Source organism: Indicator indicator, chromosome 1 (assembly GCF_027791375.1).
Source record: "Indicator indicator isolate 239-I01 chromosome 1, UM_Iind_1.1, whole genome shotgun sequence".
In the NCBI taxonomy this organism is placed as follows: Eukaryota; Metazoa; Chordata; class Aves; order Piciformes; family Indicatoridae; genus Indicator; species Indicator indicator.
In genome coordinates this window covers 59859541-59875594 of record NC_072010.1, presented here as the reverse complement: position 1 = coordinate 59875594, position 16054 = coordinate 59859541, and the positions used below count along the sequence as shown (strand labels likewise).

The window sequence follows — 16054 nt, the reverse complement described above, 5'->3', positions numbered from 1 at the left end:
TGCCAAAGCTTAGGACTGAACTTTAAGAGCAGCATCAGTATGACCCAGTGAAAAATACAATAAATATGACACTTTTTTTTTTTTGATCCTTCCTAATAACAGCCACTAGTCTAGCTCTGGACTGCTGCTCATTTGCACTACTTGTAAAGTTGGGTGGCTCTGTAAAACGCAGTGTTAATGATATCAGCTTAATACACTTCATATCTTAGTACTAGGTCTCAAGTATTTTTAAAAAAATTGTCTTAACTATCAAATTTCAGAGGAAAGAAACCAGTGAGCATTGGAACGAGCAGCCAAGTGTTTCCTATACTTTGCGTGACTACTCGAGACACAGTGGCTAATGTCTGAAGTACACAGCTGCAGTGACAGAAAAAGCTCATTTTTCCCTTTGACAATCTTCAAGACCACAGAACCTCAATTACAGAACCTGTTCATCCTGCAAATGCCGATAAATTGATTTGTTTTAAAAAAAGAAACCTGCATTCTTCCCAACCTCCTCATTCCTACTGTGATCTTCCAGTTGTTCATTAATTACCCGAGGGCTGCTTTATGACTTTCAAAATTCTTTAAATATCTTTCTACCATTTAAGCTTCCATTTCTTTGTACACAACCTTTTCCAAGAAGAAGGGAGATCAAAAGGTCAGCAAAGCAGTAATTGCATACAAAACTCTCAAATTCTTGAAATGTGTAACAAGTACATACTTGGCTTATCTCCGACCTGTTTTCAACTAGGCAACTGCAGGGTTTTCTGATAAGTGTGATTTTCATCTTTGCACTCTCAGTAAATACACAATCTCCCATGGTTACAACTGGCATTAAAGATGACAGGAAAGCTGTTAATTTTTGTCCAGATTGTTAGTTCCCCACACTCTCTGTGACCCATGGTAGGAGAGGGTACACCCAGAGCTTCCCCAGCCAGACGCTCAGTGGGGCAAGGAAGACTTGACCTTTTTTCCTGGCAGTAGGAGCTTCATGAACTTCTTTGGGTTTGGGCTACTGCCAAGTGGCCACACATTATTTATGCACTAGTTTGCCCATGCTAAACTGCTTGTTTGAGCCAGCGCTGCGGAACATAAAGCAAATACAAGGAAAGCTTGATCTGCAAAAATGGAACAAAAGATTGGAGGAGGCTGAGACTTGATTTCTGAAGGTTGGTAGGCTTGAAACTTCGAGAAACCTAAGTGCACTTTTGTTTTGTACAGGAAAACAGTAAGGAAGAGTTTAGTGTAACATAATAAGTTCTTTGAGCACTGCCTGGTCATGTTACTCTAAATAGCCTGCAATCTGACTGGTCGGAGCAGAGAGCTACTCCTTTCAGGTGCATGCCTGTATAAAAACATCTAGAGCATGCATCTGCCTGCAGGGAACTTCCAGTGTCCTCTACTACAGCAGGTACTGACAGAGCTATCCAGCTAACCCTGTCTAAAGTGCCTTCCTGTGCTCTGCTAACTAACAAAGGAAGTAACATGTGTCTGAATTCATATTTCAGCGCAGCTGTGCTCATCTGCAGAATTCAGCCTATCCTAACTGCTACTGCTTTGTGAGGAGTGACTGTTACTGCTGGCTTTCAGTATTTGCATGCATTTAGCTTGTGATCTCAAATATTGTATCAGTTAACAACGATGATATTCCTAGCACTGATACTTCCTTTATCTCCCAGCATTTATATTAATGCTGTAAAAATTCCCAAACTTATTTAACATGAGAAACTCGTGTGAGCTCCAAGACAAATGGATGTTTGTGTATGGTATGAGCGTACAGCTAAGTCCTGTCACGCAGAGAACACACTGCAATTGCATTTCCAACGTGAGCAAGTGGTATTGGCTTTTGAACAAGTAATTCCTGCTAAACCAGACAAAGCTATGCAGCTTTGTCCAGGTGAGAAAAACACATTGCAGCAGAGTTGTATTTGCAGCTGAAGACCCAGACACAGTGCTACTCACTAACCTACTTGTGGTTTTATTTGGCTGTGTAGCTAGATTTGAAAAGCTCTTCCCAAGCCATGGATTTTGAAAGTTTAAGAGGCACAAAGTTTTTTCTTATAAGAGAAACTGTTACCCTAAGGTTTATCATTGTCTTATACTTTGCCCTTCTGTGTTTAATTACCTTGTTATTTTTTTGTGGAGCTGTCAAATAGATATAATTTTGTGAATTACACTTTTTTCCTTAGGTCTGAAGAAATCAAATGTGATTTTGTAAGGTATTTTGTTCTCAACAGTTTAAGACTATTAATGAAATCGACAGTGATTTTAAAAAACTTTGGAGAGCCCAGAAATTGGCTGCTAGCATTAAGAAAGAGCCAACATTTTCTAAGAGTACAGATTCTGGTTGCAATATTATTACATCAAAACTATTTTAGAGATGTATCATTTTCAGCAAAATATGGATCAGAAAAATGTCAAAACTGTAAGAAATGGCAGTTCTTACAATTTTAGAAGAAAAGCAGCAACTTAAATTTCTTGTGCATATGATATGTAATGATGCAAACATTACTACTGACAAACAGCTTACTCAATACTTGTGTCTGTAGTCTTCAGGTAGAGTTTTGTCATTTAAAATGATAACAAAGTCATGCATCAAGGTCAAGATGCTAATATACTTGAACTATGGAAATCGTAAGACTAGATCTGTCCTGTAGTCTGCAGCCGAAAAATGTCTTAACTCCATTTTATGAAATACATCTTCTAACAGTTATGGCAGCAGGTTCTATAGAAATAAAGCAAAAGCTGTTTCTGTTTAGCAAAAGCACCCCCTATGAATAGACATTATTAGAACATCTAGAGGCCCCAGTCATAAACCAGAACCCAGTGTGTGCGGTGACACAGCAAAAGTAGAGTGTGTATTTCCCCCAATCCCTGCAACCTGCCATCCAAGAGTTTGGGCAACTGATGGACTTAAGGATCACACAGTCACACCAGAGCAACAGTGTAACCCCTAGGTGCATTTTAGACCCTCGGATCATTTTAGGAAGGGACTTAATAAATACAGCAAAGCTTTTCTACAAATATTTCAGCAGACACCTCTTTTAGAGAAGTTGAAAGAACAAAACAGGACAAAGCACAATTTTTAATTCATAAACGTATTATGTCTAATTGAATTTAGAATTCAGTCTGTACTAGATGGGTGATAACAGATACATACCTCATGATCTGAGATGAAAGCGTATTTACTGCAAGCACTTAACAGCAGATCAGCAAATACATATTTACTAAGCATGTTGCCTAGCTATTTTCTGGTATTCTCTACTACTCATAGCTAAATGAAACTTTGACCTCTTGCAGGAACTTCTCTAGGCAAGGAAAAAAATAGGGAAGGATCACTTGCTACCCAGACTGACAATAATTTACTCATTAAATAAGCTCTACTGGTTTTTACCTAGAGTACTAGACGAAGTAAAGTTCCTCCTGCTTTGTAATGTCAGGATTGGATTTTCACTCAAGTAGCACAAAATTTGTGCTTTAAGAGCCTTACCAAAGCAACCCCAAAATAAACAAGCTCTCCAAACAACCCCAGATTTCAAAATGCAGAGCTTTGTACATCTAAATATGAAACGTTCAGAAGACTGAGTCTCCATGCAAGTGTCTTCTGGCTGTAACCATCACCAGTTGTGCAAATTCTTCTCTTTCCACCGCACACCTTCCCAATTACACAAGTTTTAATACATTTCCCCAGCTATTTCCTAAACATTAAAAGAAACATATTTTATTCTAGTTTAAGGCATGAAGAAGAAGCATTGCTGAAAACTCAAAAGTATACTTTTGATTACATGAGAAACTTCTGTTGTTGCAAGGAGGAAGAATTTCATGTGTGAAATATGAACATGGATGCATCTACTCACTTTTACTCTTCAGTGTCTTACCTACTATTACCTTGAATTATATACAAAAGATGTATAGACAGAACTTGTTACTAGCTACACAGAGGCCCTCCAAGGCAAAAAAAAAAAACCCAACCAAACAAAAAAACACCAAACACACAACCCAAAACCAAAACAAACCAGCAAAGAACCCAAATCAAATCTGTAGAAATCAATTTACTTTAAAACATTCTTGTCTGAAACAGTACAAGACCACTGCTACAACTAAATAAATACCTGCCGGTATTGCTGAACCATCTGGCCACTGCCAAACCTCTCCCCCCTTCTGGCCAGGGTATCAAGAACAACCTCCACAGTATGATGCAACTGAAATCACAGAACACTGTCGGCAGTGCATGTGGCTGGAGACAGCAAATACATGCATTCCCAAGCAGAAAAAGGCCAATCATGCACAAAAACCTACCACGCGTCGGCTACTGGCCAAAGCAAGTTATGAACTACTTTTTTTCTTGTTATACATATGTATGTGTGTGTCTAAGGCCAACAGCACCCTAGCTAGTGTGGCCAGCCAGACTAGGGAAGCGATTGTACCTATGTACTTGACAGTAGTGACATTGTACCACAAATACTGTAATACTGTGTTCACTTTTGGGCCCCTCACTACACGAAAGACATTGAGCTGCTGGAACAGGCTTGCCCAGGGAAGTGGTGGAGTCACCACCCCTAAAAGTATTGAAAAGATGCACAGAAGTGGTGCTTAGTGATCACTGTGTTTCACTATGGTTTAGTGATGGGTTAACAAATGGACTTGATGATCTTAAAGGTCTCCACCAATCAAAACCATTCCATGACTGTATATATCTACACAAACACATGAATATGCACATGCACACAGGAGCTACCACATAATGTTAAGGTTTTACATAAATGATAAATGTGATAAAAGGTTCAATATTATAAACATGATACAACAAAAACTGATAGTTTAGATGACTTCTCTTCATGACTTCCTGTCCCTTCAACCTGACATTGACAAAAACCCCAAACTAAAGTCCACCCAAACTATTTACAGTGTTCTAGCCACGTTTAATGCAGAGAGGTTGTTTCTTTTACAACATTACTTTTCCCCTTCCATTTCAGCTCCTTTGCCATGATCTCTGCACAGCAGCCACTGCTCTCCAACACAATTCAAAGAGGCATGGACTGCCAAACTGAGGAAGAAGAAACATGTGAAGAGCACTATGACTCTGAAAACTGCCCTAGCAGCTCCACACATGCCTCACCAACAGCAGAATCCAACCCAGGTTTAACCCACAAATGAAAACTACAGAACAACCCCCTACTCATACTCTGACATAGTATCAACTATAGCATACCCAAAAATACAAGCTAACTTGGTCTCGAAATTCTTCTAGCTGTTATTTTGGTCAGGAATTGGAATAGGTTACCCAGGAACATGGGGAAGTCACTTTCCCCAGAGCTGTTTAAGAAAAGTATGGACATGGCACTTCGGGACATGGCTTAATGGTTGAACTTAATGGTCTTAGGTTGAACTCGGTGATCTTAAAGATCTCTTCCAACCAAAACAATTCTATGATTAGCAAAATTATATATTTGAATTAGCAGATTTTCTTCTAAAAGAATCTATTTCTACCTGTAAATTGCCAATGCTCAGAAAAACATAGAATGGCAGGAAGTAACCTTTCATTCCCTGGCCAGCCAGCCAGTCCACTTCTGGACATCAACTGGTCTTAAGGCCAATGGCCTGACAGCTTTTCTAGTCCATGTGCCTACATATGATATTCACAAAATACTTTTCAACTTCAACAAGCTTCACATAAACATCTGCATATAAAAACACAAGTTTCATCCTTTCTCTCACAGATTCACCAGTAATTCTTAAAATACTACAGAACTGGACTCCTAAAGTTTCACACTACTTTGATAAAGAGCACTATACATACGCTGGCCACCAGATTGTCATTCAGGAGTCCATAGAATACTTTGGAGCTGTGGTATGGCCGGGGGTAAGTACGTGACACAACACCCAGAAAGCTAACATGACAGAAGAGTACCATGACAGTAGCACACAAATATTAAGAAAGCTTTCTTAGATGATGCCTCTGACAGTGAAGGTTTCCTTATGCAGAATGAAGTTGTGAAGTGCTTCAGCAAAAATCTCTGCCTTATGCTAATTTGCCAGTTCATGTCAGAAGAACCGTGGCAACTAAGAATTTGTAAATTGAATGCAGATATTGGAAAAAAAAATATGAAAGACGGCTTGGGAAGAAGCATTCAGCTTTCTCCATGGTTCTGAGAGTCACTGATGTGAAGTAAACAATCAGCAGTACAAAAAGGAGGCTGAAAAAGAAACTTGTCAAAGATTAAATAAAAGCAGGTTGAAACAAAGATACGATTTCAAAATTTTTCTGATCCACATTTATTGAAAAAGATCAGAGAAAATGGCAGACAATTTCAAAACAACAGAGAAAAAGAAAGCGAATGGGTGGGTGAAACAGTGTCACTTTGAAACATCAGATCATCAGTTCTCACATTAATCAGACACCAGAATGCAGATGGTGAAACTTCCCAAGAAAATTGAGCAGTTCCACAAATGGGGACTGGTGATTCATTAGCTGTCAGCCTTCCCAGAGCATGTAGCCAGTATTGCATTATGAAAAGCACAAGAGTTAAAACATAACAGTAACACAATTCTAAAGAGAAGCAAAAGGAGGAAGTTAGTTTCTTTGGCATCAGTTTATGGTATTTATAAACAAACAAGTTATAGTATGATAAGATCTTTATGAAGGTCTGATAAGCCATACTTCCATATAGTGCTGGTTTTCTGCTGGGTTTGTGTGTGTGGTCTTGTAAGTGCACATGCAAGTGCTGAGTTGGTAAATAACATGTTTTTAATACTTCCTTTTTCACAAAATTAAAAAAGAAACAACAACCAGAAAACCAGTTTTCAAAAAAATCTCTGCTGAAACTTCAATGTACTTTATGACAGTGATAATAAACCAGAACATTTTTTTTACATATTGTTAAAACTCTTGATAGCCGTTCTGACTGTATGGTTTACATCTAAACACTGCCTACCTTGAGCTATCAGAGGACTCACAGTGTATAGACCATACCCTAAAACCTAAAACTAAAAATAAGGTGTTTAACTTTTTTTTTTTAATATAAAAAACAGGACATGTCATAATTCTTTCCATATTACATTTTTATGTTACAGCCTTCATTGTGTATACAAAAAAAAATTGTATAAAAACACCTAATTAATTTTCCTGCAACTTACCTGTTACTCTCTTATGGATCTGTGTTAACTGTTTTAGGCACTGGCTTTATCTCAGTATCTGGAATCAAATCAAGAACAATTCAACCTCAAAGACAAAAAAGTTTTGGAAATTGGTGCTGGCACAGGCTTGGTTTCCATTGTGGCCTGCATATTAGGTTAGTAAATTCGCATTTCTTTTTGAAATCTGCCACTGTCACTTTAAAGCAATGAAGCAACAGTTTGAGAAAACTTCATCACTCCCTTTTTTTAAAGGAATATTATTGTAAAATACCATTTTGAGAATATAACTACTCTAGAGTAATTGGTGAGAGGGAAGCTGAGGAAGTGATGTAAAGATTATTTTACATTTGCATATATATTTTTCTACTACATACCTATGGATTGAAAGAAATTAATGTTTTCTTTAGGAGCATATGTTACAGCTACCGATTTGCCTGAAGTTCTTGAAAATCTCTCATATAATATTTCAAGAAATACACAAAACATGAATATGCACAAACCTGAAGTAAGAAAACTGGTATGGGGAGAAGGCCTCAATGAAGACTTTCCTGTATCAACTCACCATTATGATTTCTTACTGGCAACTGATGTTGTATACCATCATGCAGCTTTGGACCCCCTGCTAGCAACAATGGAGTACTTTTGTAAGCCAGGAACAGTACTACTGTGGGCAAATAAATTCAGATTCAGTACAGACTATGAATTTTTGGAAAGACTTTCCAATATATTTAACACAACCATTCTAGCAGAATTTCCAGAATCAAATGTCAAGCTGCTTAAAGCCACAGTAAGAGAGAATTAAAGAGGAAGCAATTACTAATTTTGATTTAGTGGCAGCATCTTGCTGTTTGGAATGTTTTGCAGCGTTACAGTTTATGTTTGTAAAGCTGCAGTTGTATCTGAGTTTTGCATTACAAGTTATTAAAAAAATGGCAAGACAAATACATAGCAATTTGTCTCCTGGTGATAGATATGACCTGTTCAAGCAGACCAATATAATTTCCCTGAAGGAGCGATGTTGGCAACGTTTGTTAGTAAAAAAGCTCTAACAGAAAGCATTGATCTCCTGGGCTGCACTGAACTTCTGAGGTTTGTAAAGTGTTTTCTTTCAGCAAGTTTCATTTACGTACTCCTTCAGAAAACAATACAATTTTTAGCTTCATTATTTGTTTTTATTAATTATAAAATAGTATTTTAAAGCATCTGAGTGCACATGGGTTTTTTTGATCTTCAACTTTGCACATTTATTCTGCTATGGTTTACAATTTTAACATTATTAAACATGTATGTATAGCTTTACAATACCTGATCAAGATTTAACTGCCTGGCACATTTATACATGTATCAGTCTGTCCTGATACTCGGCTTCACATGGATTTTTGAGTTTGCCTGAAATCACTCAAAAAAATGAAGATTTATAAGAGCACCTATGCATCAGCAATTCCAAGTAACACATTTTAACAGTTTGAGAGGTTGAATTTTTCTTAAAAAAAGTAAAAATTAAATGTAAACGCTTGCAAATGATACAGGTAATGATGTCCCATTATTTCAGACTAATAAATAAGATTTTAGCTACTCCTGAAGTAGCTTTAAGGCCTTCATACAATTGAAATTAAGATCAACATGTTAAAATTCATTTTACTGTAAAAAATACAGAGCTTTTACAAGTTTGCAGTTAAAAGTAATAGTTGAGAACCTAACATGCATGCAGTAAGCCTTTCCAGCCTAATTCCAAATCCTTGTTGTTGGCAGTTCTGGCACATCCATTGCCAGCAATGGGATGCACAATAAGGAAACTCCCTGATGATGACAGAGTTAGGTTAACAGGTATTAAGCTGTACCCAGGTGCCTTTACTGATAAATACACACAAATTAATCATCAGCATTCAATAATGAAAACATGCGTTCTGAGAAAAAGTCAAACTTATCTTTTAATAACCTGCCCCATATAAAAATCACTGAGTTTACAACAGTTGGTTTTCTAGAACACACAGTAATCAGGTGGGTACATGACAGGAAGCCAGTTTTCAGTGAAAGTTGCACAATGAGTCCATCCAAGCAACTTCATTAGCTAAAGGAAAAAAAAAAAGGCAAACATTAAAAAAAGAGAAGCTCTGGAGCTGTCATCTTTAAAAAACAAAAGAAAACACCAACAAAACCCAAAACTAAATCCTTCCAAACACTGCAATGATCTCAGTATCTTAAAGATGTCTATTACCAGAAAGGCAACACATTGGACAACTGGTGATCTTTGAGTTTACTCAGTCCTGAAAATGGAGAAAAAATATATTCCATAGGATCTACAGTTTTCCAATTCAATACACAAATTGTCTTAGTAGTTACAGTACTCCCCATTAATTCTCCACCTGGATTTTACTACCAATAATTATGATTAATAATAGTAAAAATAACAGTGGTTAAGCAGCAACATAATGGGATTTAAATTGGCAGATGAGCTTTGGCTAATTTGTCTACGCTTTCTTTACACCCCAAAGTAGGTTCCAGAAAGTAAATCTGCTAAAAATGATTATTCATAATCTAGCTACTCTAGGAAAAAAAATGGGGGGTGAGGGTGGGTTGGGAAATAAAACACAAACCAAACCAACCAACCAACCAAAAACAACCAAAAAAAAAATATTACTATTAAAAGTGGAGACCAAACCACAAAAACCTGGAACCAGTTAAAACGTTAAGTTGAGCAAGTTCCACAATATAAAAAGTATCAAAAATTCCAGAAGACTTATATCTAACTTTCTAAAGCTTTCTTGGTGTGAACATAGCCTGTTACTTCACCAAATACACCCTACCTGAATGCAGTTTTTCAAGTTGTCCTTTGTTGGCTTCTCTTCTGCAAGTTTTGTGGCAAACTTGAGACCTCTCCCATACATTTTATTTACCAATGCATGCTTATAGGCAAAAGTCAAAACCTACAACATGAAAACAAAGACAAATTAGATACTTTGATATTTTAGTCTTACAAGGCTTAATAAGTAATAGCAGGTTCTGTTCAGGTAACAGAAGCAATTTAAAGTAAAACATTTGCACAAGATAACTTGCATTTTTCTTAGCAATAAAATATGTGATTCACAGTAGTAGTTACGGACATAAATTTCCTAGAGACTATTTTTTACTTCATGAATATATTTGAATTCAGAACATATGTGACACAGATGTCACTATTATAATTTATTCATCACATCTGTAGCTTTTTTGGATTTTCATTTTCTAGAGTCAGCTGTATGATACATATAAAACAAAAACAAACAAATAAATAAAATCAAGAGCCAGGCAGGTATATCTTTGACCTATAGAAACAAAGATCCAACTGAGAGTTTCAATTCCTAGGAAATCAAAAATGTAACGCAGAAACACACATGAACGTATGTTGTGAATGACATGTACACTCACACACAGAGAAATGCACTTAATTATAAACAAGCAATGAAGACAAGTAAGCATGAAGACACACCTCAGGTTTTCACTATTATCAGCACACTATTGTTCACTATAGTCAGCTCCTCGTTATTGGTAATTTTATTAAGAGATTATTAAAAAAACCTTCTTCCTCTTGATAAAGATCCTGTCAAGGCTAACATAACTAACATTTACAAGTCAGTGTCACTTAGGAGATGATGTAAAATAAACCAGATTCCTCACAGCCAGCATTCAGAGTGCTGCCAGCTAGGTCATACTATTTCACTATTTACAGCACTAAGATTTAGTGCAACCAAGACATTGTTTCATATATTCCTACTGGAATACCCACAGTAAAGAGTTTCCTTTCATTTTTTACTGAAGAGTGACATAGCAGAAATGTTGTTACACATGGTGATATTTCTGTTGGCAAAGTTTATGAAATCTCACACGGGACTTTGCTATGCATTTCCCTTCACTCATTACAGTAATTTTCCTCCCCTCTCATTCCTTCAACAAAACTTTTGTTTTCCCAATGTTCACTTCAAATATCCTATTAAGAAAAGCTAACAAAACAACTTCAAGGATGTTCAGAAATAGATATTCTGCATCACAGAAAAAAACAATTTAAAGTATTTCTTAATAATATAAGCATTAAGGAATCCAAGATCTGAATACTGCAAGTACTGCTTTTTAGCTGCCTGAACACTTCTATTGAATGTTTATCACATGCGTAAGTCTTTGCAAGATCAGTACTTATGGATTCAGTTAAGAATGAAGTAACAAACCTAATGAACAAGTAAAAGTTTAATTCTGAAGCTCTAAAGCATAAGCTGAGCAATCATAGAATGGTTTGTGTTGGAAGGGACCTCCCAAAGGTCCTTTAGTCCAACTTCCCTGCAGTGAGCACAGACATCTTCCACTAGATCAGGTTGCTCAGAGCCTTGTCCAGCCTGATTTTGAAGATGTCCAGGAACGGGGCCTCAGCTACCTCCCTAAGTAACCTGTTTCAATGATAAAGAACTCTTCTTCTGTCTTCAAGTATTGAACTCATTGTGTTGAAGTATTTACTTAAGCTGTTGTAGCTTCAAACACACACATATATGCAACAATGAGCATACAGCACCATTCACGTATAGATTTTCCAAATATTGCTATTGGAAAAATACTTTGCATGCTGCACTCTCAATCCAATTATTTTGGATATTTTCTGAAAGCAAAACACACCAGCAAACACTTCCGAATAACTGCTCAGTGGATCCATTGGCAGATTTAGTTGCTTAAACCAAACTTAAAACAAAACAAAACCAACAAAACCCAAAACAACAACAAAAAACCCCCAGCTTTGAAAAGTATATAAAAAAAAATCCCTTCTGTAAAAGACAAAAAAAATAAACATCCCCAAAACCCCCCCCCCCCCAAAAAAAAAAAAAAAAAAAAAAATCAATGGAGAATATGCATTGGAGCTTTCAGCAAATGTAACATATTGGAGGCTAACCAGAAATAATGTCACTCCTCTATTAAGAAAGCTCTTACCTGACCCTGTAAGTTTTGAATGGTTATTGAACATCAGTGATAAAGGCAGGAGGAAAGCCACTTGACAGCATTTCTTTCGTAACAGGGCTTCCTAGAGTTTTTGTGGCAAGAAAACAAAGCATTTTACGAAACACCCTTGCTCTGGCCAGATAAAAAGTTTGGGTATTTCTAAATGAGAAAAAGTTGTCTGCTGGACCAAAAGGTTGAAAACAATGCTCCAAAATCTCTTGATAGAAGACAGTAATTTCTGCCTGAGTGCATGGAAAAAAGCCTTGATCAACTGCATACAAGTTAATTAAAACTACTGAAAGTTCACCAGCATTTCTTAAGAGTAATGCACGAAATGCTCTAAAATCAGAGTAAGTTTACAAACAGAAAATGTTAGGTAAGAAATAATACTTCAGAAGTAGTACAAATATTGGCCAAATTAAGCCTTATAATTAAAATATTGCAAGTTTCATAAGAACATGGAAACGAGGATTATGATACCTTGATACATATAAACAAAATGTAAACTGGAGTGCTATTAAGATGTAAAAGAAAACAGTTACTAAGTGTATAACAATAGCAAATAAACCAATTTGTAATATCTAAAAGCAGTTGCTAGATAAAAAAAGAAATTAAGTATTTGATATTATTTCATAATTTCAATAAATGTAATTACAGAACAAGTGTTATGGCCCAGACATTGCCCAAAAAGCAATAAACAAAGGGTAATAAGAAAAGGCAATGAATACTTCTAAGACAGTGACAGAGGGTGAGATACTTTATTCACCAAGCTAATGGCCTGTAATATTAAATGTGCTAACAGCCAGATCCATAAAAGTAGTTGAATGTCCATCTCCTAATTAGCTGCCTAACTTACCACTGGGTACATAAACATGCATGTTTAAGACAGTAAAAAGCTGACATTTCTCCAAAGATATTTGTAAAGCTAATGTATTTAAAAGCCTGAGTACATTCCTTAAAAAAAAAAAAAAAAAGCGCTTTGAATCCAGCAACACTGAACTACTAATAAAACTTTTCTAGTATCCTAATACTGCTACCTATGAAAGGGAAGTAGACCTGTACAATGTTACATATGTTTTCAATCACCTATTTAAAATAATTATCTACATTCACACATAATTAAAATACTAGGTTAAGTGATATAATCTACAGATAACACACTGCAGCTACTTGAATGAACACTGAAGTTGCAATGTTTATAAATGCCAAACAAGTTTTTTCATGTTCATATATATCTATGGTAATAAACTAAGGTTTCTTAGCTACCTTTGTTGACTCCTGTCTGTTCTATCAACTAGCCTACTACAAATACAAGGAGTATTCATATAAAATAATTTAAAAAATGACTCATATATTGAGGGAGAGAGGGAAGTTAAGGGAATCAAGTATACAGCAACCAGCTTTTGGCAGTGACTGAGTATGAGCAGCTAGGAAAGACAGCTGCATCTGACAGTGTAGACAGTAATATGAAAAAGAATCCTGGCTAAAGATGCTTAATAGACAAGATGGAAAGTTCTGTGCTTCTTATTTGTTTTTCTACTTATTTTTAAATGTGACTTTTTGCTTTTCCCCAACATCTGATCTAAAGGTTGAACAGCATGAAATTCTACAGATGAGTTATTCTTAGTAACAAAGTGGCAAAATCTCACTGCTCTCTTGTAGCAATTTTGTTTGATTTTGGCCCACAAATTTTAAAGCTATATTCTAGTTAAAAAGAAAAATTTCACAACTTATGCACCATTATTAAAACTCCTAAAGCCCTATCACAAATGCATTAGAATAAACAAACAAATACTTCCTGCATGGAGCTGTCTCAAACGAAGTTTATTTTTAAATGCTTTTGTGTACGCAAGGGGACATAAAAATTTCCTTTCATGGTTCATTTAAAATAAACCTTCAGATCACATAACTAAAACAGCTGAAAACATCAGCAAGTGTAATTAATATAAAAAGTCAGCACCGGCTTCCCTACACACTTGCTACAATATGGGGACAGGGGGATTCTCCAATGGAAAAAAGGTAATTCAAAAAGGACTAAAATGCCCTGTGAGAATACTCGGTTTACTAGAAAAAGAGCAGAAGTGCACAGAAAAGTGGTCTGTCTTTGGTTTAAAAAATTTAGTTAGCCTTATAATTACTGGGCATCTGGATGAACTTTGACTTATATGAAGCTTAGAAAGAAAAACGCTTAGAGAAATGTGTCCATCTAAAGCCATATACATGTTTGAATGATCAGTGCAGCATTCAAGGGTCTCATTTCTATCCTTTCACACCCAGTATTTTCATTTTTCCAGAGCTAATATCAAGCCATGTCCACATACAGGAAAAGCCCCATTTCTTCATTTCCAACACAGTGCTTTAGAGTAAGTTGGCTGCCTCTTGAGGACTCTCATTTCAAGGACATTCACACCCAATCCCAAATTGCTACTCCACTCTACCCTTCCTCCTTCCAAATCTCTTTTGACCTTCAGAAGGCAAATGAGTCATGCAAAGTTTGGTGATGGAACCAAGTCACAATACTTCATCACTCTGGTCTAAGTCAGTCCAAAATAGCATGACAAAAGGCCATTAAAGCAAAAGTGAATTCTGCAAAGTGTAAGTCAGCTCAGCTGAAGAACATATTCAATGCTTTTGACCTTACTATTGTGAAAGTAGTTGGGTTTTTAGACAAAAAAATCTGTTTGGAAACCTTAAACAGCACTTCACAAATTAAGTCCTCAACATTTTTCATAAACTTATCTCAAAGGAAGCAAGCTAAATGAACAGTATGGTTCTCCTTAAACAGTCAAAACTCACAATTTTCCTCCAACAGTCTATAAAATAAAATTGGCACTAACTCATTCAAATCTGTCTTTAAAATGACAAAGTATCTCAGATGTACAGCAGCATATCACATGCAATACAGAAATAAAGATTTATGCAACTGTTTCTTCCAAACAGACAGAAGAAGCTGCAAAGGAGGCAGACCAAAGGCCACTGCAGATATTTAGAACATGTTCTTAGACTATCTCATAGGCAGAAGACACTTATTTTTAATTCAAACAGGAAGCTGAAAAAGCTTTAAGCACAATCTCACTCACAAAACTTACCAGACATTATGAACAAAAATGAATGAATACTGACCAGACAGCTTGAACATAGAGATGCAGTTTAGCAGAGGTGTGTGGAATGAAGGAACTACGAAGCATTAATTTTTGAAGAAAGTTACAACCCATGACACAGGGGTACAGCTTTTCTCACGGTTACAATTATATTCCTACTGTCTTTGTTGTAAAAACTTTTTTGGTGTCAGGCCATATCATAATTACGTGACCCTCAGGAAAAGCTAAATAAAGCGTAATTGGATTGTTATCACATGTTTATGATTTTGAATGACTAAAGAATATTTTGTCATTGTCTGGAAACTAGTGCTAACAACTGCAACAGGTGGTCTGAAGAGAGAAATTGCTAACTAGAGCCAGCTCCTAAGAAAATTACTAAATGGACATGATACCTGTTAGTAAATGAATTGAAAGAATATGAACAGCAGCAACCATGAAACTTCTAGGAAGCATTTTTTTCTCAATTGAAAGTAACTCTCTTTACCCTTGCCCTTGTTCTTTTTTGCCAAATCTGTTACTGTGAAAAAAAAATCATTGGAGTACACTATCTTATTTCCAAGCAAAATTCTCCATCCCATCAAGACCCAAATCCCGTGACTCTCACTCCGTATCCTTTCAGAGTTTCCAGAGAAGGAAAACCTCAAAGTATAAAAGCGAACAATCGGATGTCTCAGTTCCAATAATCACGTGAAAGATTTAAGTAGCAGCATGTATTTCTTTCCCTTCAAACTTACTACTTTTAACCTTATCTCTAGATACTGCTGGGATTATAATTATTGAACAGTACCATGAGAGAAAAGAGGGCACATTCATCATGTGATCTTCAGACACATGAAATTGATGGCTAGCAAAACACACTACATTGTTACTGACCA

The 16054-nt window shown here is 36.2% G+C and overlaps 2 protein-coding genes across 2 annotated transcripts in view; one reads left to right on the top strand and one right to left on the bottom strand.

Annotated features, from left to right (window-relative positions):
• Positions 1–1289: 1289 nt before the first annotated feature.
• Positions 1290–7937, top strand: METTL21C (methyltransferase 21C, AARS1 lysine; the record flags this gene model as incomplete). The annotated part of the gene is made up of 5 exons (XM_054385799.1): positions 1290–1393; positions 4959–5122; positions 5703–5845; positions 7157–7274; positions 7527–7937. Coding segments are annotated over 5 exons (924 nt in total), but the record flags the coding sequence as incomplete, so codon positions are not given.
• A 1131-nt stretch (positions 7938–9068) lies between these two features.
• Positions 9069–16054, bottom strand: part of TPP2 (tripeptidyl peptidase 2) — a 47668-nt gene continuing 40682 nt past the window's right edge. Inside the window, exons 29-30 of the mRNA XM_054380732.1 lie at positions 9927–10046; positions 9069–9190 (exon numbers count right to left, since the gene is read on the bottom strand). Coding sequence (XP_054236707.1) covers positions 9101–9190; positions 9927–10046 — 210 coding nt within the window. The 3' untranslated portion in view covers positions 9069–9100. The remainder of the gene's footprint in view (positions 9191–9926; positions 10047–16054) is intronic.